The 21915-nt window shown below is 49.3% G+C and overlaps 9 protein-coding genes across 9 annotated transcripts; 6 read left to right on the top strand and 3 right to left on the bottom strand.

The window, feature by feature from the left end:
* Positions 1-164: 164 nt before the first annotated feature.
* On the top strand, positions 165-2173 carry VTN00DRAFT_4004 (uncharacterized protein; the record flags this gene model as incomplete). The annotated part of the gene is made up of 2 exons (XM_069430385.1): positions 165-300; positions 1179-2173. 2 exons carry the CDS (start codon positions 165-167, stop codon positions 2171-2173), a joined length of 1131 nt encoding a protein of 376 aa, XP_069289525.1.
* A 694-nt stretch (positions 2174-2867) lies between these two features.
* On the bottom strand, positions 2868-5285 carry VTN00DRAFT_4003 (uncharacterized protein; the record flags this gene model as incomplete). The annotated part of the gene is made up of 1 exon (XM_069430384.1): positions 2868-5285. The coding sequence occupies one exon, from the start codon at positions 5283-5285 to the stop codon at positions 2868-2870; it is 2418 nt and encodes an 805-aa protein (XP_069289524.1).
* Positions 5286-6520: 1235 nt separating this feature from the next.
* Positions 6521-10011, top strand: VTN00DRAFT_4002 (uncharacterized protein; the record flags this gene model as incomplete). Its single annotated transcript, XM_069430383.1, has 4 exons — positions 6521-6919; positions 6976-7347; positions 7405-9215; positions 9273-10011. The coding sequence occupies 4 exons, from the start codon at positions 6521-6523 to the stop codon at positions 10009-10011; spliced, it is 3321 nt and encodes a 1106-aa protein (XP_069289523.1).
* A 565-nt stretch (positions 10012-10576) lies between these two features.
* VTN00DRAFT_4001 (uncharacterized protein) lies at positions 10577-11875 on the top strand (the record flags this gene model as incomplete). The annotated part of the gene is made up of 3 exons (XM_069430382.1): positions 10577-10696; positions 10772-10933; positions 11021-11875. 3 exons carry the CDS (start codon positions 10577-10579, stop codon positions 11873-11875), a joined length of 1137 nt encoding a protein of 378 aa, XP_069289522.1.
* Positions 11876-13591: 1716 nt separating this feature from the next.
* VTN00DRAFT_4000 (uncharacterized protein) lies at positions 13592-15100 on the top strand (the record flags this gene model as incomplete). Its single annotated transcript, XM_069430381.1, has 5 exons — positions 13592-13687; positions 13753-13884; positions 13945-14031; positions 14083-14163; positions 14222-15100. The coding sequence occupies 5 exons, from the start codon at positions 13592-13594 to the stop codon at positions 15098-15100; spliced, it is 1275 nt and encodes a 424-aa protein (XP_069289521.1).
* Positions 15101-16820: 1720 nt separating this feature from the next.
* On the bottom strand, positions 16821-17423 carry VTN00DRAFT_3999 (uncharacterized protein; the record flags this gene model as incomplete). The annotated part of the gene is made up of 1 exon (XM_069430377.1): positions 16821-17423. The coding sequence occupies one exon, from the start codon at positions 17421-17423 to the stop codon at positions 16821-16823; it is 603 nt and encodes a 200-aa protein (XP_069289520.1).
* A 910-nt stretch (positions 17424-18333) lies between these two features.
* On the bottom strand, positions 18334-18741 carry VTN00DRAFT_3998 (uncharacterized protein; the record flags this gene model as incomplete). Its single annotated transcript, XM_069430376.1, has 1 exon — positions 18334-18741. The coding sequence occupies one exon, from the start codon at positions 18739-18741 to the stop codon at positions 18334-18336; it is 408 nt and encodes a 135-aa protein (XP_069289519.1).
* Positions 18742-19383: 642 nt separating this feature from the next.
* Positions 19384-19813, top strand: VTN00DRAFT_3997 (uncharacterized protein; the record flags this gene model as incomplete). The annotated part of the gene is made up of 3 exons (XM_069430375.1): positions 19384-19530; positions 19614-19675; positions 19768-19813. 3 exons carry the CDS (start codon positions 19384-19386, stop codon positions 19811-19813), a joined length of 255 nt encoding a protein of 84 aa, XP_069289518.1.
* A 1572-nt stretch (positions 19814-21385) lies between these two features.
* On the top strand, positions 21386-21898 carry VTN00DRAFT_3996 (uncharacterized protein; the record flags this gene model as incomplete). The annotated part of the gene is made up of 1 exon (XM_069430374.1): positions 21386-21898. One exon carries the CDS (start codon positions 21386-21388, stop codon positions 21896-21898), a length of 513 nt encoding a protein of 170 aa, XP_069289517.1.
* Positions 21899-21915: the final 17 nt, after the last annotated feature.

Below are 21915 nucleotides of genomic sequence, written 5' to 3'. Positions count from 1 at the left end.
GAAAAGGTAATTGAATGGCATTCATTAGGGGGCAATTTATTGGCAAAAAGGACGCCATTCCCGAGACCCCTGGGGATAGGGTGAGTGCTAACGCTTATGCCCCATCACAGGATTGGTTTGCAAATATCAGATACACTTAGAAGTATAAAATTGTCTACCATAGCATGCACTGCCATGGAACAGGGGGCTTCGGCATCAGCAGCAGAAATTCAGTTCTGCACCTTCTCAGCCGAGCCAGTCCTCTACTTGTTGTCGACATCTGTCGACCAGTCAAGAAACGGCCCGACTCTCCTGCACGACGTATGCCCTTGTGGACAACCAGACGACAGACATACGTGGAATACAACACCAAATAAAACGAAACCGCATACATCCACCAGGTTACACGGGCATGCACATCCAATATTGAAGCATAAGGATACAAGGCTATCCTATGAAGAACGATAGAACCTTGAGCTGCGCAGTCAAGACAAGACAAGAAACATTGTTAATTATCATACCTCAGAAGACGACTCCTCTGCTCGAGATGTCAAAGGCTCTGCAGGTCGGAGAGTTTCACAATCGGAAACGGTGGGGGAGTTCTGATTTCTATGCCCAACATCTGCAAAACGTCTTTTTCAGCTTTGCAAGTCTTCCTAGTGTTACTTTCAAGAGGTACTAATATGCGTGTTTTTCTTTCAGCTTCCATATTTTCGAACTTAGCTCCCTGGGTACTGAACTGTATTTGTTTTTGGCCTATATCCTGAACTGTTCTTACATTCCATAAGTGGTTCTTTGATAATGGACGATACTGAGGGAATGCAGCCAAGGATAGACACAGTTGTAGCATCCTCATCCCTTCTTTTAGCAGAATCCTAATCTAGACAATGCTCAAAGCGACAGCCAAGAGCATGGGCTGATGTCAAAGCAGAAAAGACCAAAGACCCGTACATTGTCGAGTTCGATGGACCCGATGACCCTTTGAATCCAGAAAACTGATCCAGGGGGAAAAAGTCTTTTTCTCTCAACAGACATGTTTCATGTCAGTAAGGTCCATAGTACTGATTGATCTCTTGGTTTGCGCAGCCGCGGCCCTCTGCATGTCCACTCTCATCATTACCTTCGCGAGCACCATCTTCTCTGCCGCCTACCAGCAATTTTGGAGGTCTATGGCGTGTCAACTGAGGTATCTACCCTAGGAATCTCAGTCTACGTGCTAGGTTTTGCAACCGGTCCAATCGTATGGGCCCCGTTCTCCGAGGTAAAGGGACGACGACCGCCTATGCTCCTAGACATGATGGGCTTCGCTCTTTTCGAGTTCGGCGTTGCTGTTGCAAGAGATATACAAACGATCATCATCTGTCGATACTTCGGGGTCTTCGGTTCCTCTTCTATAACACTCGTCGCGGCAGTCCTGCCAGACTTCTACACGGGTCGAGCCAGAGGCTTACGCCTCATCATATACGTGATCACTGTCTTCTCCGGTACATTTCTCGGACCCTATGTTGGGGGCCTCACCGTGATGAACAGTTCCCTGGGATGGAGATGGACGCAGCACATCTGCGGGATCCTCGGAGGCGCTTTAACCCTGTCGTTGGTTCTCCTGCTCGACGAGTCGTACGGCCCCGACGTGCAGGCCAACAAGGCCGTCGCTCTGCGGCGCCGCACGGGAAACTGGGCCCTTCACTCTAGGCACGAGGAGCTCCAGGTCAATCTCTCGGAGATCGTCCAGACGTATCTGGCGCGTCCGCTGAAGATGCTCGTTCTGGACCCCATCGTCCTGTTCCTGGGCATCTTTCTCGCCTTCGTCTACGGCCTGCTCTATCTCTTCCTGACCGCGTACCCGATCGTCTTCCAACAGATCTGTGGGTTCAATCCGGGAGTTGGTGGCCTGCCCTATCTCAGCGTGATGGTGGGACAGTTCCTGGACGCTTTCGCAATGATCCTGTACCAACCCTGGTTCCATCGAAAGGTCAAGGTGAACAACGGCAAGGCGACGCCGGAGTGGCATCTTGCAGTGTCGATACCAGGCGCTGTTGCCTTCTCCGTTGGGTTATTCTGGTTCGGATGGTCAGGGTACCGGGCAGATATCTCCTGGATTGCACCCACGATGTCAGGGATGGTGTTCGGCTTCGGGATGTCTGCGGTGCTCTTGCCGCCGTTGATATATCTTGCAAAAGTCTACGGAAAATAGTAAGGCCTGAAAATTAATCCTAATATCTCAATTTCTTTTTTCTTCCTTTTTATTTTCTCATGCTTCGGGAGATATTGAGAACTAAATACCCTGGTTGTAAGTTACCTACGATATATATAGCTCCGCCTCAGCCCTCGCCGCGAATATGATCATCCGTTCCATAGCAGGCGCCGTATTTCCCCTATTTGCATCTTATATGGTAGGATCTCCGTGTCCCCCTCCCCCCAAAAAGGCATACGTAGATATGAATTCGACGCTGACATTTCTGCAAAGTTCGAATCCCTAGGTGTCCAGTGGGCAGCAACACTGTTAGGCTGCTTTGCGGCGCTCCTCATCCCGATCCAGATTGTCCTATATTACTACGGCAAAAAAATAAGGCGCATGAGCAAGATGATACCCACTAACTAAAGATGTCCGCTGCTACTGCTGCTTGCTACTATTATTCGAAAGAAAAGGAAAGACAGTGAAATTTACGGTGTATCTACGCATAAGACTTTCCTTTAACAATAGTGACACACTTCCGGGTGCAGACATCGGGGATATCATCAATTCATCAATTAGTGTAGAGTACACATGATGCAGAGCAGAGTTCATCATAACCTTCGTGCTCCAACCCTCAAAAGATCGTAGAGAAGTATTGGAGTCGTGTAACAAAACATAGTCATAAACAAGAGAAAAAAGTTATTTCGAGTTATTATTCCGAATGTTTCCTCGCGGCATGAAGTACACTCTCCAAGCACCGCCTGATATCCTTGCATGACCATCTCTTCTGAGGCTCATGTTCCAACATTCCCTTGATACATGTCGAGAGTGATTCCGCGATGGAAGTGCTGTCATCCAAAGTTGTTCCACCGGAATCGACTTTCGCTGCGAAGTCAGATGGAAGTATGTTGCTATCTCCATCCGAACCAGAGGAACGCTCCCTTCCCGTCCCGCGCGTCAACTGAGCTAGAACCATCTGCCGTTCCATCTTTGTATTCAACCGGTAGAGAAGTTCAAAAAGGATCACGCCGAGAGCGAAGACGTCGAGTTTTTCATCAATGGTGTAACGGTTGTTATGGCTGTGGAGTTGCCTGCCGCCAGACTCTGATGGTGAAAACTGCGGGACGGGTGGACAGTAGAATTCGGTTCCAACGTGTCGAATAGGCATTGTGTCGTTTTTGAAGGACGTGAGGGCGCCACCGTGTGGGGAGCGGGTGTCATCGTAGTTAGAGAGGTCCGCGACGAGGCCGAAGTCACCTATCCGAGGACGATAGTACTGTGGGCTGGTAGTAGCAGTTGCGCATTCCGATTTGCACCTTGGACACCCTTCTTGGTCGATTTCGTTATCTCCGGGGATAGAGAGGAATATGTTTGCTGGTTTCAAATCACGATGAACGATGCCCTTGGAATGGAGGTATTCGACGCCGGAAAGGATGCCGAGAATGATCTTCATTGAGGGTATAATGTGGAAGCAATGCCGACGTGATGGTGAATTGCCGTCTTCCTCCTTGGTGTTGGTCTGAGGATTCAAGTATGTGCTTAGACTGAGAGGATGCAGCGACATTTGAATGTGAAGAATGACAGCAGGAGCCTGGGAGCCTTGTTGAGCTCTACGTCTGACCGCTAATTTCGACATATCTTCACTTAAACCATCCGTGAATATGTCGCCATCCGATCCACCAAGCGTGGACATGAGGCTGTGGGATGGGACGCTGAAATCACGGGGGATAGATTCTATTTCTTCGTCCTCTGCGACACTGTGGGCCGAGCTCTTCCTTGATCTAGAGGACGCCGTCGTCGCATGGCTGATGCGCCTTTGTAGATCGTTGGAAGAAGATGTTATCCCGCCGTCGAAGGATGCGGATTTCGAATCCTCTTCAAACACGATGCCGTCATCTGTATGTTCCTCAGAATGTTCAAACACGACGTTAAAACTAGTTCCGGCCTCCGTGGAATCCGGACTCATAAGAGTCTGTTGGGAACCACCAATTTCTGACTGCATACGACTCGGACCACCCAATGAACGGTTTTCAATAAGTGTATTTGCATGCTCCACCCAAGCACCATAATACCGGACAACGTTGATATGCTCGAGTCGAGCAAGCGTTCTAATCTCCTTCATGATTTGCTCAAGCTGCTGTAGACCTCCTTGTTGTAACTGCTCGAGACGTCTTCGACTTATTGGGATCTTCTTCACCGCATAGCTCTGTCCGTCCACGTGGTTCTTGACATGATAAACTTCGCCAAATGAACCGCGACCTAGCATTTTAACCTCTGTGAATTCCACAGCGTAACGAGATAAACGGTTGCTGGGATGTTCTGGGTAGGCATTTAACAGTGGAAAGCTCGGTGGTGACGCCGGGAATAGAGTTGGAGACGGCTGTAGCAAGTTTCTCAAACTTCCCATTAGCGCATTATTATTAGGATTCCCTCCACCCGGTAAGAGCTTCTGTAGATCCCATGTTCTTGAGTCCTGGGCTTCTCGACGCTCAGATCTCGCATATTTACTGCTTGCCATAAGCCGCTTGTTCGTTGAAGTCTTTGAAGACAGTGCCGAATCCTTAATAGCGGCCCTGGATGAGGGCCCTGCCACTGGAGGGTTCAAGTTGGCTCCTTCAAGCGCTGCTGCACCAAGTACGTCGAGGCTATCCCGGTAATACTGCCGCGTTGGCCCCCATTCTTCACCGTCAATCCCATTGGCTAGTACGCCATGAGAAGACAGAAAGTGCGACTTGTAATTGTATAGCTTTTTGCCAAGATACTGCACCTCCGGAGAATCGCGCGTAAAGCGCCCATGGGAACCTGGCTGCGAATTGAGAATGTCTGCTGCTCGGGTCAGGCAGTAGAATTCAAGCAAAGCAGCAGTCATCACTGTTGCGTGTCCTTCAGCATCGAGATCGGGCACCCCTTCGAAATCTGCACCGCCATCTTGGTGGATACTCTCGTACGAGTCCGTCTCATTCTCCATGGAAGAACTCGCAGGCTCTGATATCTCACCACCACCGCCAACGATCTTAGTCTCCTTGTTGCTGCCCTGATATGAGGAAGTCATTTCCTCGTACTCACTCTCCTCTGAACTGGATTCAGGGTCCGAAGAGGAGATCTCTGCAGCTGATCGGAATAATGACATCTTGTCAGTGTTTTCCAAGAGAGTTGCAGGCGGTGAATGATTGTAGTCTGCAAAGGCCAATATCACCTGGCTATCCAAGGACCATGAGATCAGAGCCCCGCTTGACCATCTAGGTGCAAGCACTGAATGCTGGACTGGAAAAATGAGGGTCAGACAGCGAGAAAAACAGCCGTTGGAGAATGACAACCTCTTATGAAGTTGATCAGAAACTTCTCACAAGTAAAGAACCTCTGGCTGCTCAATTAATATGGCAAGCCCCTCATGAGCAGCTTAGGACGGTTCGAATAGAACTCCATTCCCCTCCATTGAGAATAGACAATGGAGAATCTAACGAAAGAGACACGAGAATGTGTGCTTGTGGGTATTGAAACGTGTATAGACACGATTCAGCCTAAGGAAGCTCCGATTCACTCTCAGGCTTCCATCAGGTTCTACGCAGAGCTACCATCGAAAGGGCGTCGCGCGTCAGCCTCGTGTGTTCTGCCAAGTAGCAACCGCCAAGAATGGGAAGGGTCTTAATTTGACATTTTAGCTAGCTCACAGAGCCATGCACCTGGCCTTTGGATTCGCAAGACTCCGATGCACATAGAAATCATGAAAAGGGAATAGAAGAGTCAGCGATGGCGGTGGATCCTGGCGGGGAGATCTTGGCCTAGGCGAAGTGGATACATTCTACAGCCTCAGGCTCTCATGTCTGCTTACATAAGGTATGGGTGCCGGTGATAGAAATGTTTTCGAAGTTTTTTTATATGTATAAAGGAGTACGGTGGAGACAAAAGGGAATAACTAATCTAGATAATTTATTGGAAAAGGACGAGGGATTCTCTATGAGGTAACTGGTCTCTTATTAACATCCTATGGGGTACTACGAAGTACCTAGTACATCGTATGTAGTCGATACCTGAAAGGCTAAACTGCGTACGAGAATGATGTAGATACATATAATATGCTGTCTATACCTTTATCTATGCACTTTTGATAGGTGTATACATAATCTCTCAGCTTATGAGAAGACGGCGACAGCAACCTCGATATCATCACGTGGCCCGGCGTCACGCGTAAAGTGTCGTCACGTCTAGGCGCGACCGAGACACGCCCGGCTGCATCTACTCCAGGTCGCGACACTTCGAGGGGCATCTTGGACGACAACGCCTCCGGTGTCGTGAATATACCCTCCTTTCGCCCACTTTACTGCCAGAGCTCCGGTAACTCTATCACTTCCATGAATCGCAAACATGCCTGAAGCTGTCGCGAACCCTCAAAAGCGTATTCTCGCCGACGCAACCAGGAACTCCCGAAATGTCATGATCACATCCCCCAATGCGGCCAAGAAGCGCAAGCTTGACATTGACCAGCCCGTAAGCGTCAAGCCGCCGTTTCGAAATGCTAATACCAAGGCTTTCGGCTCTAGCCAGCCACAGAAAAGCCAGTTTGAAGAGGAGGTCTTGGAAAAGTTAACCCAGGATATAAGCGGACTGAAGGAGAGCAATTCAGAGAAGGATCAGCAATGGGAGCGGCCGCCGCTCGTCGATTTTGATGAAAAGAGGGATAATGTCTGCTTTCAGCAAATAGATGCTGAAGAGGGAACGTTGATGGGCGGCAGGACAACTGTCAAGCTCTTTGGCGTGACCGAGGTATCTGCCCGACTCCAATCATGACGCTCCTGCATCTCTGCTAATGCTCCTCCCAGAAAGGCCATTCGGTTCTTCTCCATGTCACAGGCTTTCGTCACTACCTCTTCATTGCTGCGCCCGTGGGCTTTACGAAGGCGGACTGCGACCCGTTCCGAACATTTTTGGAGACTAAGCTCGCTCAACATCAGCCTACTATCGAGTCAGTCGAGATAATGATGAAGGAGAACTTATATGGCTTCCAGGGTAATCAGAAGAGTTACTATTTGAAGATCACGGTGACGGAGCCGAAATTCATCGGCAAGCTGCGGAATATGCTCGAAAACAGTGCACAGAGTCTGAATTACAAAGGGCTCTGGAATACTGCAGACAATAGTATCCTGACCTTTGACAACATCCAATACGTCCTGAGGTTTATGATCGATACTGGGGTAAGGCTACTTCATCACCAAGATGTATGAGGAAACTGATGCTAACCACCTCTGTAGATCTCGGGAATGTCTTGGGTGGAAGCTAAAGCATCCAAGTATCGCCTCCTTCCGGAGAAGGAGAAACAATCAAACTGCCAGATTGAAGCGGCTGTTGATTACCGTGACCTTATTGCCTATCCTAATGATGGCGAGTGGCTGAAGATGGCACCGCTTCGCATCCTTTCATTCGATATTGAGTGTGCTGGGCGGAAAGGCATTTTCCCCGAACCTAATCAAGACCCTGTCATCCAGATTGCCAATGTTGTGACTCGCTATGGTGAATCAAAGCCGTTTATTCGGAACGTCTTTGTCTTAGACACATGCAGTTTAATCGTCAACACACAAATCTTGGAGTTCGACAGGGAGGAGAAGATGCTTATGGCCTGGCGAGACTTCCTGGAGAAAGTGGACCCCGATGTTATCATCGGGTATAACATTGCTAACTTCGACTTTCCCTACCTCCTGGACCGAGCCAAGCATCTTAAATGCACTGGGTTTCCGTATTGGACTAGGTTAAAGAATGTCCAGTCGCAAGCCAAGGACACCAACTTTTCCAGCAAGCAAATGGGCAGCCGCGACACAAAAGCCACCAACACCAATGGCAGAATTCAGCTTGATCTTCTTCAGTTGGTTCAGCGGGATTACCATCTGCGAAGTTACACCCTAAATTCGGTCTGTGCCGAGTTCTTAGGAGAACAAAAAGAAGATGTCCATCATACAATGATTACTGAACTGTTCAACGGGACACCAGATTCAAGACGGCGTCTCGCTGTCTACTGTCTCAAGGATGCATTCCTACCTCAGAGACTCATGGACAAACTGATGTGCCTTGTTAACTATACTGAGATGGCCAGAGTCACGGGTGTCCCGTTCAACTATCTCCTTGCTCGTGGCCAGCAGGTTAAGTTTATCAGTCAACTCTTTCGCAAGGCTTTGGAGCAGGATCTCGTTATACCAAACTTGAGCAAACATGATGAAGCAGAGTACGAAGGTGCAACTGTCATTGAGCCTATTCGAGGTTATTATGGAGTACCCATTGCGACGCTCGACTTTGCATCTCTGTATCCTTCTATCATCCAAGCACACAACCTTTGTTACACAACACTGCTCAACAAGACCAGTGTTGAGAAGCTTGGTCTGAAGAAAGATGAGGATTATATTGTCACTCCAAACGGCGATATGTTTTGCACTACCAAAGTTCGGAAGGGCTTGCTCTCTCAGATTTTAGAAGAGCTGCTGAGCGCAAGAAAGCGTGCAAAGAAGGAACTTGCCGTCGAGACTGACCCATTCAAGAAGGCCGTATTGAACGGACGACAGCTTGCCCTCAAGGTCAGTGCGAACAGTGTCTACGGTATCACAGGTGCAACAGTTGGAAAGCTTCCTTGTCTGGCTATTGCTAGTAGCACTACCAGTTACGGCCGTCAGATGATCGAAAAGACAAAAGAGGAAGTTGAAAAGAGGTACACGATTGCAAATGGGTATTCTCATGACGCGAAAGTTATATACGGTGATACCGACTCTGTCATGGTCAAGTTTGGCGTCACAGAGCTCGAGGATGCCATGAAATTGGGACAGGAAGCAGCCGATTATGTCTCCTCAAAATTCCTCAAACCCATAAAGTTGGAATTCGAGAAGGTGTATTTCCCATATTTGCTCATTAACAAGAAGCGATATGCCGGACTCTATTGGACGAATACCAAAAAGTATGACAAGATGGACAGTAAGGGTATTGAAACTGTCCGAAGAGATAACTGCCGACTCGTGCAGAACGTCATCGAAACCGTTTTGCACAAGATCTTGATTGACAGAGACATTGATGGTGCTCAAGAGTAAGTAAAATTTAACCTATTTCTTCAAGAATTGCCCGGGCTGACCTCGCTGTGCAGATATGTCAAAGAGACCATCTCAGATCTCCTGCAGAACAAGATCGATATGTCGAAGCTCGTGATCACGAAGGCACTCTCCAAGTCAGACTACACGGCAAAACAAGCCCACGTCGAGCTTGCTGAGCGCATGCGGAAGCGTGACGCGGGTTCTGCTCCAACACTCGGTGATCGTGTAGCGTACGTCATCGTCAAAGGTGCTGGAGGCTCGAAGAACTACGAGAGGTCCGAGGATCCTCTCTACGTTCTCGAAAACAACATTCCCATCGACACAAAATACTACCTCGATAACCAGCTCGCGAACCCGCTTGGTCGTATCTTCGAACCCATTCTCGGTGAGAAGAAGGCAGGCCAGCTGCTTACGGGTGAACACACCCGTTCCATCTCCGTCGCAGCCCCTACCCTCGGTGGCCTGATGAAGTTCGCGAAGAAGACACAGACCTGCATGGGATGCAAGAAGCCGCTCACAAGCAAGGATGAGGCGAACGGAGCAGTCTGTCAGAACTGCCGTCCTCGCCTTGGTGAGCTCTACACGAAGACCTTGAACAAGGTGTCGGATCTCGAGGTCCGGTTCGGACGTCTCTGGACGCAGTGCCAGCGATGCCAGGGCAGTTTGCACTGCGAGGTCATCTGCTCGTCCAGGGACTGCCCAATCTTCTACATGCGGATGAAAGCGAAGAAGGATGTCGAAGATGCGGAGAAGGAGCTTGCACGATTCGATTACGATCCTGGCGCGTGGTGAATTAGAAATGTGTTCGGACAATCCTGTTGTATTGTTCTATCATTCATATTGTTCAACACGAACTGGTTTGCAATGGGTACTGGGTCTCAGTTATTTTTTTAACTTGTTAGATGATTATCTCGACGGTCATATAATGCTTGTATACATAGTACCAATGAGTGTTTATTGTTCCGATAGACTGCTTTATGTCTTTAACTAGCTATTAGAGCTTAGATAACGGATAATCCATGATTACTAGGCGGTTATGCACGTTGTGTCTAGAGGGAGGGGGGTTCTTTGTAGGGTAATAAAAATAGAGATTTCAATACCATGGTACCTGTTAATCAATAGATACCATCTAAATCCAGAGATCCTTGTGAAGAAGAACGACAATTGGCCCTTTGTCACATACACGTAGCATAGAACTAGCGGGGCCTCCAATCTCCGCAATCCACATGCTCCGAGCAAAGAGAGGTTGTCTTGGCGCGCGCGGACAAACCTCCGACGTCCAAAGCTCGAGCTGGCGCTCCTGAACTTCTTTGTAGCACGAAACTCTTTCCAGGCCTGGGGTCGGATATTCGAAAAAATGGCGCCTTTGAAGAACAAAAACCCGAGAAATCCGACTGTACAAGATGAATCCGAAATCGAAGGCAACGGCCATCAGGGTGCGGAGGACCACCACCAGCAGCCGGTATCGTGGCCTGAGGTAAGAAAGCAGCCGCATTGCATGCGCCGTGGACTGAGAGAGGGCGATCATTATTGACGTCGAACTTGTGCGCAGGTATTCTCCCAGCACGAGAGCAGCCTCAAGTCGCATCTGAATGTCCTCAACATGGTCAAGGGCTACGTCGTCTCGGAGAGCGAAGCGTTCCGGACCATCTCGTCGATGCTGGACAGGACAAGGGAATTGGTGGAACAGTTTGAGGTGATCAGGAAGCAATTCGTATGTACATACCTTAGGCTCCTGTTTCCCCCGTTCGAGGTTTCTCTGGGTCGATCTCGTCTAACAAAGGATATCGTGTTGGTATAGATGCCCAACGGCGTCGCGAGCCATATCCTCTCGGGGACGTATACGAAGGAGTTGAATAACAACAACCCAGCCAAGGGCGCGAATGGTTCTAGACCAGAGAATGCACCTCGCGCACCGTCCGAGCCGCTGAACTCACAGAACCCTCACCCGAGCACAAAATCAAAACCGTCCTTCGTTTCCGATTCCAGGCCAACACCTGCATCCTCCCTCCAGCCAGACGGTACCTCGAAGAAGAAATCCCGAAAGCGATCGAGAACAGAAATAGAAGCAGAAGAAGATGATGATAATGACGGAATACCAACACCGGGGGACCAGACAGACACAACCACCACAACCACAACCGTAGCAACTTCCGGACACCAAAAGCGTCGGCGCACCCAAGACACCGTACCCGGCGGCGACGAGCACGTCGAGAACATCATCCCCGCAGCGATGGAGACGGAGGATATATCGGAGGAGGTGGAGCGTCGTCTGAAGATCCGAGAAGAGCGACGCAGGAAGAGGAACGCGAAGCCGGAAAAGAAGAGGAAGCGGGAGAGTACCAATTCGAATGCGAGCGATGACTTGGATTCTCTTGGAACGGCAGCATCAGCATCATCATCATCATTAGTAAAGCCGAAAAAGAAGAAGGCCAAGGTTGAACTTGAGAGTAATGATACTGGTGGTAATAGCGGTTCTGCGGAAGTCAATGGCGATGCTAATGCCAATAGCCACTCGGGTTCTAAGGGAGAAGAAGAGAGAGGAAAGGAGCATATAAAGAGGAGTGCTTCCCATCGTTCTTCTACTACTGATGGGCAAGAGCAGCGGGCTGCTGAAGAGCCAGACTCTAAATCCAAGAAGCGCAGAAAGGAATAAACGACCTGCTACCAATTGATCTCGATCAATACCTACCGCTGCATGCTTTGTTTGAAGCTGCGAAAGCCCGCGCTTTCTTCTGGGGAAGGTACATCTGACGACGTGGAAATCGTCGTCAGTCAGAAAGGGGGAAAGCATCTGCTCCTGGGGCCCCCAGGAACAACTTTTTTTTTTGGCGTCATGATGCTGCGCTTCAAGTTCTCTCCCGCTTCTAATACAATTCCCGCCCGCCAGGCTCGCAAAGGGCAATGCACAGGGGAGGGGGCATCCTTGGAATCAACCGCCCTGAAGGTCCTGAAACATGGATCTTTACAGACCAAGAGTTCGAAACTCGCCGGCTTTTCCTTTTTGCTGGCTACCTTCCCAGGGACTACAACATTAGATCCCTGGCAGGCTATCTGTTAATGTTGTCATTATCTGGGAGGCCCGTGGCTTAGACATCCCTACCTAACTCCCGGGGCCATGTTTCCGGTTCTAAGAGCGAGTATATACGGTACAACTATAGATATAGAAAAGTCAATGGCATCGGTCCCACGGTATCATAAGACAGGAAACGTAGCAAAAACAGATGTGCCAGAAATCCGGTCGGTTCCTGACCTGATCCATATCCCCTATCTATAAATACCCCTCTCCATCGTAGATCTCTCCTGCTCGTTCTTTTTCCTTTCTCTATCTATCCCACTGCTTAACGTTGGCCCCCCAGACCAATACAAGCAAACCAAAGCCTGTTTAACAAGCCCAATTCACAAAGGCGCTATTTACATACATACAAGACAAAAGTCAAATTCACCTTACGAGTCTCGAGCTAAAAGTGCTCACCTCAAAAACCAAAAAAGTCCCAAAAAAGGTCTCAAAAATACTTCAATTAAAAAGTTCTTGCTTTAAAAAGTTTTCGAAAACCTCTTCAAAAAAAACTCCAAGAACTTCAAAACCTCTTAAAAACTTTTTGCTCTTTAAAAAGTTTATCGTTTTTAAACAATCAAGTTGAGAGAACCTGGACTATAAAATTTCAAGAAAAGCTCCTCGAAAAATCAAGAAAAAAAATGACTCTCTGTCGGAAGTGCTAAAAAAGCCTCCAGAGAGAAAAGAACAAACCCCTGTCGAGAAGAAAAACTGCCTCCAGTGGAAAAATTGCCCTCTGCGTGAGATAGAAACTTGTCTCCGGAGGAAGACTCTGTGGAGACTTGTTTAACTTGGCTCTGGAGTATAAACTGCCCTCCGTTGAGAAGAACAACCTTCCGGAGGAAGACTCTGTAGACTCTTCGTGTGGCTCTGGAGTATAAACTGCCCTCCGTCGCGAGATAACTCACTGGTCTCCGGAGGAAGACTCTGTTAGAGACTTCTTTGATTGGCTCCGGAGTATAAACAGGACAATTTCCTCTGTCATCACCACCAGAGGACTCTGTAGAGTGGCTCCAGCCTCCGGAGTATAAACTGACTCTCCGTCTCGAGCACGTTGAAAAACCTCCGGAGAGATTCCCTCTCTATCGAAAGGAAGACTCTGTAAGAGACTGCTTTGTCTGGCTCCGGAGTATAAACTCTTAAGAAGTGACCCTCTATCGAGAAGATCCTTGCCTCCAGAGGTTTCAAAAAACCGCGGCCACAGGCTCTGTCGAGAAGCTTTCCTTTCAGCCTCCAGAGTTAAAAAGGATCCTTCGACCTTCAATCCGACCCTAGAAGCTTAAGCTCGGGTTCGTGAAACATAAGTCCACAGAAATGGCATCGTGTCTCAGCAAGAACGCTATGTACAGCAGCGTTGCGAGGCCTCTATCTGGGAGAATCTTGAAAAGTGACAGCTGGAACATGTCAAATGTATGTACATTTTTTTTTTTCATATGACTAACCGTTCTCAATAACGTACGCTAACAAATTCACAGGGTTCCAAAACGTATCCCAAGCGAGTGACTTTCTTCGCAGGCATACTGTTGCCTCCTCGCTCTAGCATCTACCAGATGGGACGTTCAATTTATAGTGGCTGTCGCCCTTATAGGAAAGGACCTCAGAAGAAGGTACGTACCAGACATACTCTCTGAATAGAAATCGATATACTAACTCCTGGTCATATATAGCCTTTCCGCGTCCTGGAAATTTCAATCACTCAAAATGAGCGACAGGACGATGATATTTTTATGAACGATGTGCCTATGCACACAAGAGTAAGCCTTCATGGAAATTCCTCCGGATCTAGTTTCTTACCACGTCCCTAGGCCTTCTGTACAACAGATCCCGACGTACGGCGCTGGAGCATCGTCGAAGAGGAGCTCGTGCATATGATGGAGGCGCTTAAAGTAAGTGATGATATCCCCTTCAGGACTCTGAGTTGGACACTAACAATTTCCCGTGCAGTTAATAAGTCAAGACGAGGACCTACCAGAGCCTCAATTCGTTCATCTCGAACGACGACCTCCACGGTCGAGAGTCCCATGCACTCTTTGGCAGGCGCAAGAACTCCAGAAACTGATCGACCGGATCAACAGCGCCAGGGACGTTTTGAAAGAAAAGGAACGCCGCCGAAGACAAAAGGATGTCGTTGTCATCCAGATCATCGAGCGCAACATCCCCCTGCTACAGCGGGACAATACCGGCGCCGCGTCTCCTAAGGGTCTCGAGCATGTCAAAGATGCCGAGCACAAGCACGCTAATCCCATCCGACATGTCAAACATGTCGAATACGTTAAGCCTGTCGAGCGTGTCTCTCACGTCAAGCGCGCCCAGGCAACGACCAGCAACCCACTGCGGGCCCCAAGGGGGATGACTACGGCCCCGGGGATAGTCATCTCACCCGAAACCGCAAGCAATAAGGACGTTATTCATTCCGCCAACCCGCTGCGGAATCCCGAAATAGTTGCCTCTCCCGAGATGAGCAGGGCCGTCGCCACATGCGGGTTCGGGTCTGTGAACCCGCTGCAGATGTCGATGCAGAAGCAGAACTCGGAGATGATCACCTCCTCCGCCGCGGCCAAAGTCCCAAAAGTCGAAAAATTCGACAACAGCAAGGACGACCCGACCAGCAACATCACCCCAAAAGTGATCCCGCTGGACGCCAAGTGCCCGGCTCGAAACATCCATCCCGACCATGTCGCTGCTGCGAACATCCCCGTTCGCTTGAGAAGCAGACCGGAGACCCCGTTGCTGAAGAAGCTGATGCTGAAGAACTTGTCGCGCAACCTCACCGACTGCGCTCGGAAGATCAATGAGAGTCGTCAGCGACCTCAATTCGCTTGAATAAAGATCATGCCGCAACAGAGCCTAACAGGTGACATCCAACATCAAACGGAGTCACAGCTCTACCGTTCAAAAAGCATCTTCCTTCGACACAACACGTTTCCGCAGAAGAGCATCGGTCGGGATAACCGCCATCGTACCTTTGTTCGATAAACTCGAACTCGAACTACCAACCAACTCCAACTTCAGTCGAGGAAACGAAAACCTAGATGGGAGGAATGGTGGAGACTGTACAGCGTTTCAACGACGCTACAAATGCTTCAAACAGAAACAACAAGTACATGCCGAATGCGGAAAAAAAAGGAGAAGAAGAAGAATAATAATAATAGAGAAAAAGAGAGAGACGAAACAATGGAAGGAAAGAGAAGAGATTCCAGTTTTGGGAACCATATATCATATATATCCATATATATCAAAACTGAATCATGAACCTGTGAAGTGACCTATTCTCAGGCTGGACCTGTTTGGAATCATGTATCAATCATAATCATGTACCCTTGGCAATGATATACCATGATGGAATATTGGAAGATGGGAATGGACCTGTTATCACAGCTGAAGCATGTACTGGTGAAGGAGACTGGATGAATCATGTCGTCGAACGTGGAATGACGGAAGTCATGTACCCCTGATGAAAGCATGTCAAATATGAAAAGGTGTTGCCATCGAATGTGGAACGAAGAAAGAAATCATGTCATGTACTATATGAAGCATCCATGAGTGGGCAGGGGGGGGAGGGCACCATACTTGGTGCACATGGATGCTCATTTTCTCCTCCTGTACTTAGCACAGAGAACATCCATGGAGGGTCGGGCGGGAGGGCATCATTTAGATGCGCCATGTATGTCTCGATTTCGTTTTATGCTATGTATTTAGTAACGAAAGCGTCCATAGAGGGTTGGGTGAGAGGGCATCATACCGATGCATCCATGGATGCCTGATGAAGTGGACGATTTCGTTTCTTCTGTATTTAGCATAGGCATCATCATGGTCAAATGTCTCATCAATCAAGCACCCTTACCTTTCCAAGATTTCTTTTTCTCGCGTATAGAATCCCAGGGGATAATACTAAGGTTGTTATTGTGAGCTCCGGGGGTTGACTAGTGTCATGTAGGTTCAGAATTGATGGACTTCTTGAGAATAGAGCCTTGAAGGCCCTTCCGGCGGATATAAGGACCCTGACAGGTCGCCACGTGCTTACACCGTCTCAGCCCCAACCAGTCCTGAAACGGATAGTTACTCCTTTCGGAAGACATGGTATCAGCGGACGCCGTGACCACAACTTGGCCAAGCGGCACGACGACAAGAGCTATGAGCGAGAATATCAACATAAAAATTGTATCTTGCAAAGTAGAGATTTGATTCGTAATGTAATCGAAGTTTTTATTCCCAGACCGACGCCTGCTAAGTAGAGACTGGGCTGCTTGCTGTATTCGCAGATCAACAACCCAACGCCGATGTCCGCTCTCAATAGTGTTACAATAGAACTTGAAGCTTTTCCTCGTACCTAGTACTGTACAAATCCCACTCGCTGGTCCTGCCAAGTTGCAAGTCATAACAGTACCCCGTTGCCGTAGCCGTAGCCGTAGCCGTAGCCGTAGCCGTCCAGGGCGCTCGATCAGAGAAAAACCCGTTCGTCATAGTTTTTTAGAAGAAACCCTCATCCTCTATTCCCTCCCCAAAGCGACATCCAACACAACGAATTGAACCTGCAAATCGCTCATTTCTCATCCTTCGAGCCCCCCTCTTCCTTCTTCTCGCCCGTCTTCCCCCAATTCCACACATCCCAGATATGCTCCAGAATCAGATCCCCATAGCTCTTCCCCTCCTCCAGCGCCTTCTGCTCCTCCCGCAACCTCCTCTCCTTCCACCCCTCCGTCTCCGAACCCATCCAGATCTTCTCCGCCAGCGACCTCTCCTGCTGCTGTTGCCTCTTCAACCGCTCCAGCTCCTCGCCCACGGCGCTCCCGTCCCGGATCTGCGCGTCCCGCGCGGCCCGCAGCTTCGCCTGGATCTGATGCGCGCGTTCGGTCGGTAGATCCTGCATGATGGATGATGGTTTGGAGAGGCGGCCCTCGAGGCGCTCCATGATGCTCTGACCGGTGTATTCGCGGCTGAGGTGGTTGGCGGAGACGAGCCAGGCGGAGGTCAGCAGGACGGTGTAGTGGTCGAGTTTGCGCGGCGGGAGGGCGGTCAGGATCGGGGCGGCGACGACGAAGGTCCACGCTGCGTATTTCTTGAAGCGGATGTAGTCGGCTTCGCGGATGGCGTTGGTGCTGGGGGGGTTGTCGCCCGCGGGCGGGGTCGTAGTAGTGGTGGACATTGTTTGATGGTTTTTTTTGCTTCCCCGGCAGGAGGTATGTAGAAGGTTCAATTGAGACTTTTAGATGACGCCCCGACTAAATATTCACGGCTATATTGATTTCCCTCTTTTTCTTGTTGTGATAACAGGAATCCCGTCTGTCCGGACCGCTATCTCAACACTCCGTTTTGCATCGCGGCGTTCTGGAAAGTTTTACGGCGGACCGTATGATCCAACTGCGCAGTTAGCTGACCACCTATCGACTACGTCCGCAAGAAACGATGCAATTGCTTGGTCTGCATTGGGTCATTATCATCATTACATCGAGCTTGTTTGTTCTACAATGATCTTTCTCAGACTTCTTTCTTTGTTTCGCTGTTCTGAGGTGTGAAAAGCTGCCACCGCATCAATCGGCAACAGAGCTAATGCTGTACTCGGACAATCTCCGCGAGACAGTTCGATTCGTCTTCTATTTTTGATTATTTTTACATAAAACATCCAATTGTACGTGAAGATCTAAAGATTCGGGCTTTGTGTACTTCCAACACGACATTACGGGCGCAGGTTACATGCACGATGTACCCGGGCCAACGCACGAATTGCCTGTTAAAGGTTACCTAAATGCTAAGTTCCCAGAGGATTGCTATCTATAGCTGTCCAGGCATTGTCGTCATTATGATTTTCGATCCATGTGCGGAGTACTGCTGTACAAAAACTAGTCTTTTGCTGGCTGCAGCGACTATTGAAAACATGGATGTTGGCGCTTTTGATCCAGCGTGAGTGACCAATGCTGTTCTGCGCAGAAGTGGTCCAGACTCAAAAACAGGAGAATCCACACAAGCTCCCGAGGTCCCGAAGTTCCGTTACCTAGGTGCTGTAGCTAGATAGAACCTTCATCCTGTGCCATTGTCGTGTGGCACCTGTTCATATCTCAAGCAGTCTCTGTGTCGATCATGACCAAGCCATCCTGTGGCTCTCGACGGCTTGAGGCTTGACCATGACGGCGAAGCCTTGTCCAAGGCGGGACGACGATCGGCACGCTGTGGCCCAGAGGGAAAGCTTGGCCAAAGCTTAGCCGTGTCGTCTTCCGTGAACGGTTCTCCGTTTGACCGCGTACCTTTTCTTGTTCTTCTTTCTGCTTCTTTCTCGCGGGAACTCTGGGACTGAGCTCGGTTCCTAGCCACCCTCGACCACGAGGGACAACGCAGCTGCAAGCCCACCGCACCGTCTTCCAAGTGCAGACGTTCTCCAACTGACTCAGCCCTGCCGGTGGAGTTGCAGCCGTCGCACGGGGCTTGATTACGTATTTATGGCGCATAGCGCTGCAGTGAACAGACATGATAAGCAACGACAGCCACAGCTGGCATCTCCGTCCACGTAGTGGCTTGTCCGGTGATCCCTGTCCGTCACCAGCGGCTTCGGGACTCACTCGAGTCACTCCGGATCATTCACACTGATTGCTCATTGGCGAGAACGCATCTTGCTTCCCAAGTCTTACACCGCTAGGGAAAATGATGGATCATGTAGTGGGCCTCGACAGTTATCTAGTGGCACAGCAGCCCTTCTCCACTACTCATCACTTCAACGGCCGAAGTCTGTCTGACGCACGCTATCATGGTCAAGTCGCTGGTTCGGCCACACACACTCATCCCCGCACACCCTGCTGGGCCAGTCGCTCTCCAGCGTGCCTAGGCTAGCTGTGGATGCTGGTAATAATAGTGACCGCCCGTCGTTATTTCATTATTCACGCATTGCGGCTGGTCGCTGGACAGGTTCGTCAGGGGCCGGGAGCCGGAACAAAGCGCTTCTTGATACAGTACATAAAGCGCGCTGGCCTCGCTGTTTCTTTCTCCTTTATTTACTTACCTCAGGATCGCTGCTACAAACCCAACAGCTATCAACACTCCACAGCGCGAACACCAGTTGTCAACAGGGCCCTCAAGCTTTCATCAACCTACATACCATCCAACAAGAAGACACCATGTTCGACAACGGCATCTTCGGCTGGTTCAAGTCCTCCAAGGAGGAGCGGGCTCCCGAGCGCACGTGGGATCCCAAGACCATGACCATGGAGCAGCCCACCAGCCCGCCCGCCCCGTCCACCGAGCGCGTCGTCACCGAGCAGCCTGTATGTCCTTGACCTTTCTACTCTCTTGATAAAGTTGATCGCAAGTCTGCGCAAGAGTACCATAGACGCTGACGATGTCGCAGAGGCCAGATCAGGAGATGCACCTGCGTGGCGGCGCTGGCGCCGGAGACATTTGCTGCGGAGTGTAAGCCCTCTCTTATTCCCCCTTTCCTCTACTTGTCGAAGAAAGAGAGGAAAACAAAAGAAGAGCTCTGACTGACATGATCTTTCCAACAGTTGCGCCGGTCTTATGTGCTTCGAGTGCTGCGAGGAGTGCTGCTAGACGTGCACTTATCGATCAACCAATCAATGATACCACCTGGGTACCTACCTACCTAACTTGGGTACCTACCTACCTAACTTGGGTACCTCAAATACCTCACCTCTTCATCTATATCCACGATCTTCACGAAGACATGCATACCCAAACCTAACCTGACCTCACCTGGCCTAACGTACTGCCAAAGTGTACCTACCTGTCTGTGTATGTTAGTACTGTACCATTTATACCTATACCATCTGTCTACGAATACCACGTCTGCGATTGACTTTTCTTATTTACTTACCTAGTCTATGCACTGCGCGTATGTGCTTTCAAAGTTTTCGCGTATGGTGTGATCGATAGACTACGTAGATACACTATACTGATGCTATTGTAAATCGATCTGTACTGTACTTCAAATCAGAAACCTAAATCTCCTTCCTGGATGACCAATACACTATCGATATGTTATATACATAAAGAGAACGCGCATAAACTCCAGCCCCGCTACCCCTTACCTGAGGTAAACCGATGTACCTACCTAGTTAATTAATAGCTAATAACCTCAGTTACAAGCAGCAGCAGCAGCAGCAGCAGTAATAAAATAGGACATACTACACCTCCATCACTGCAGATATACCATACAGAGTACTACTACTACTACTACTATGCATGCAATCGTATACATAGTCAGGGTCCCACTTGTGTCTGATACCTATCTACCTAGCTAAGACTACTCAGGCTTTTCTGAATCACCGAGCAGGCAGTCTCAATCAATAATAACAAAAAAAAGCTTGACTTGAGAAAATGTGCTTGCTGCTGATACATACATACATACATACAGAGGGGGTATTCTGGTGGCCTTCACTCGATCATTTACCTAATGTGAGAGACAGAGAAAGAGAGAGAGGGAGAGCAGATCTATCTATCTATTTATCTATCTATTGTGGAACCAACGACAGCAAATAGTAACAGTCAGCTCCAGCCCCTGAGAGGGGCTGCCTGAGGATCAATCAATCAAGAAATGAAAGGAAAGAAACCCCTGCCAGCTTGACTAACTACCCGTGCACGCAGTCAGGTCTCTCCTATTGGTGCCAGCCAGTTGGCTGTCAGTTACAGGTCTAACGCAGAGTGCAGATATTGAAAGTTCCAATACATGACCTCGGGTGCTAGCTGTAATTATTGTGTTGATGGTATTTCAATGGAAATTGAGGCCCTGAGTCCAATACATCCATTGAATATTACTACCTAACTACTGCCGAGTGGTGGTACATGTACATGTATTCCAAGAAGCCTATGACCGACTGAAGATATAAACATCATCCCGACTCAATAAACCCTGCATGCTGAACGCAGCCTCATCCTTGTATTATTCCGTCACCCGAAGAAAGCTCGGTGTAAGGCAAACGAAGACAGGAGCGGAGGAAGCAAAGTTTCTTTGTTATGTCATGTAGTAACGTTGGATATGCTCTGGATGCTGTGCCACGTTGGTGATATCCTTCAGTTAGTAGTGAAGAAAAACGTTATAAGCAGCTTCTTCTTTGCTTCCGTCACAATTCTTTGATCTTGGAGCAGTTTGGTTCATTAGTACCCATGACAGCCTCAGCCGATTCAACGTCCAGATTTGATGGAGCTTCTCCGTCATCCTATCCCCCTGGTGAGAGTGTGACTCCTCCAGGAAACGGCCAGGAGCAACACGGCCATGACATTTTACCGTTGAAAACAGCGCAGGACCAGAACAAAGCAGAGGAGCAGCACCACAACCTTGCCTTCTGGCTCGTCTTCCTCTCACTGTGCATGCTGTCGTTCACCTCAGCGCCAGACGGATCCATCATCACGACGGCTCTGCCCAAGGTGACTGCCTCGATCGGCGGCCAATCGCAGTATATCTGGATCGCCAACAGCTTTACCATCGCGCAGACGGAAATCCAGCCGTTCTGTGCCCAACTCTGTGACATCTTCGGCCGCCGCGGACCTCTCCTGGTCTCTATTGCCCTCTTTGTCCTCGGGAGCGGTCTGGCAGGCGGTGCAAACAACGTCAGCATGCTCATCGCCGGTCGGACGGCGCAAGGGCTCGGATCGGGGAATATATTCTCGTCGATCTGATCGTCTGTGACTTGGTC

Source organism: Thermoascus crustaceus (genome assembly GCF_041956765.1).
Source record: "Thermoascus crustaceus strain CBS 181.67 unplaced genomic scaffold VTN00scaffold_2, whole genome shotgun sequence".
NCBI lineage: Eukaryota > Fungi > Ascomycota > Eurotiomycetes > Eurotiales > Thermoascaceae > Thermoascus > Thermoascus crustaceus.
This window is presented reverse-complemented; position numbering and strand designations above follow the sequence as displayed.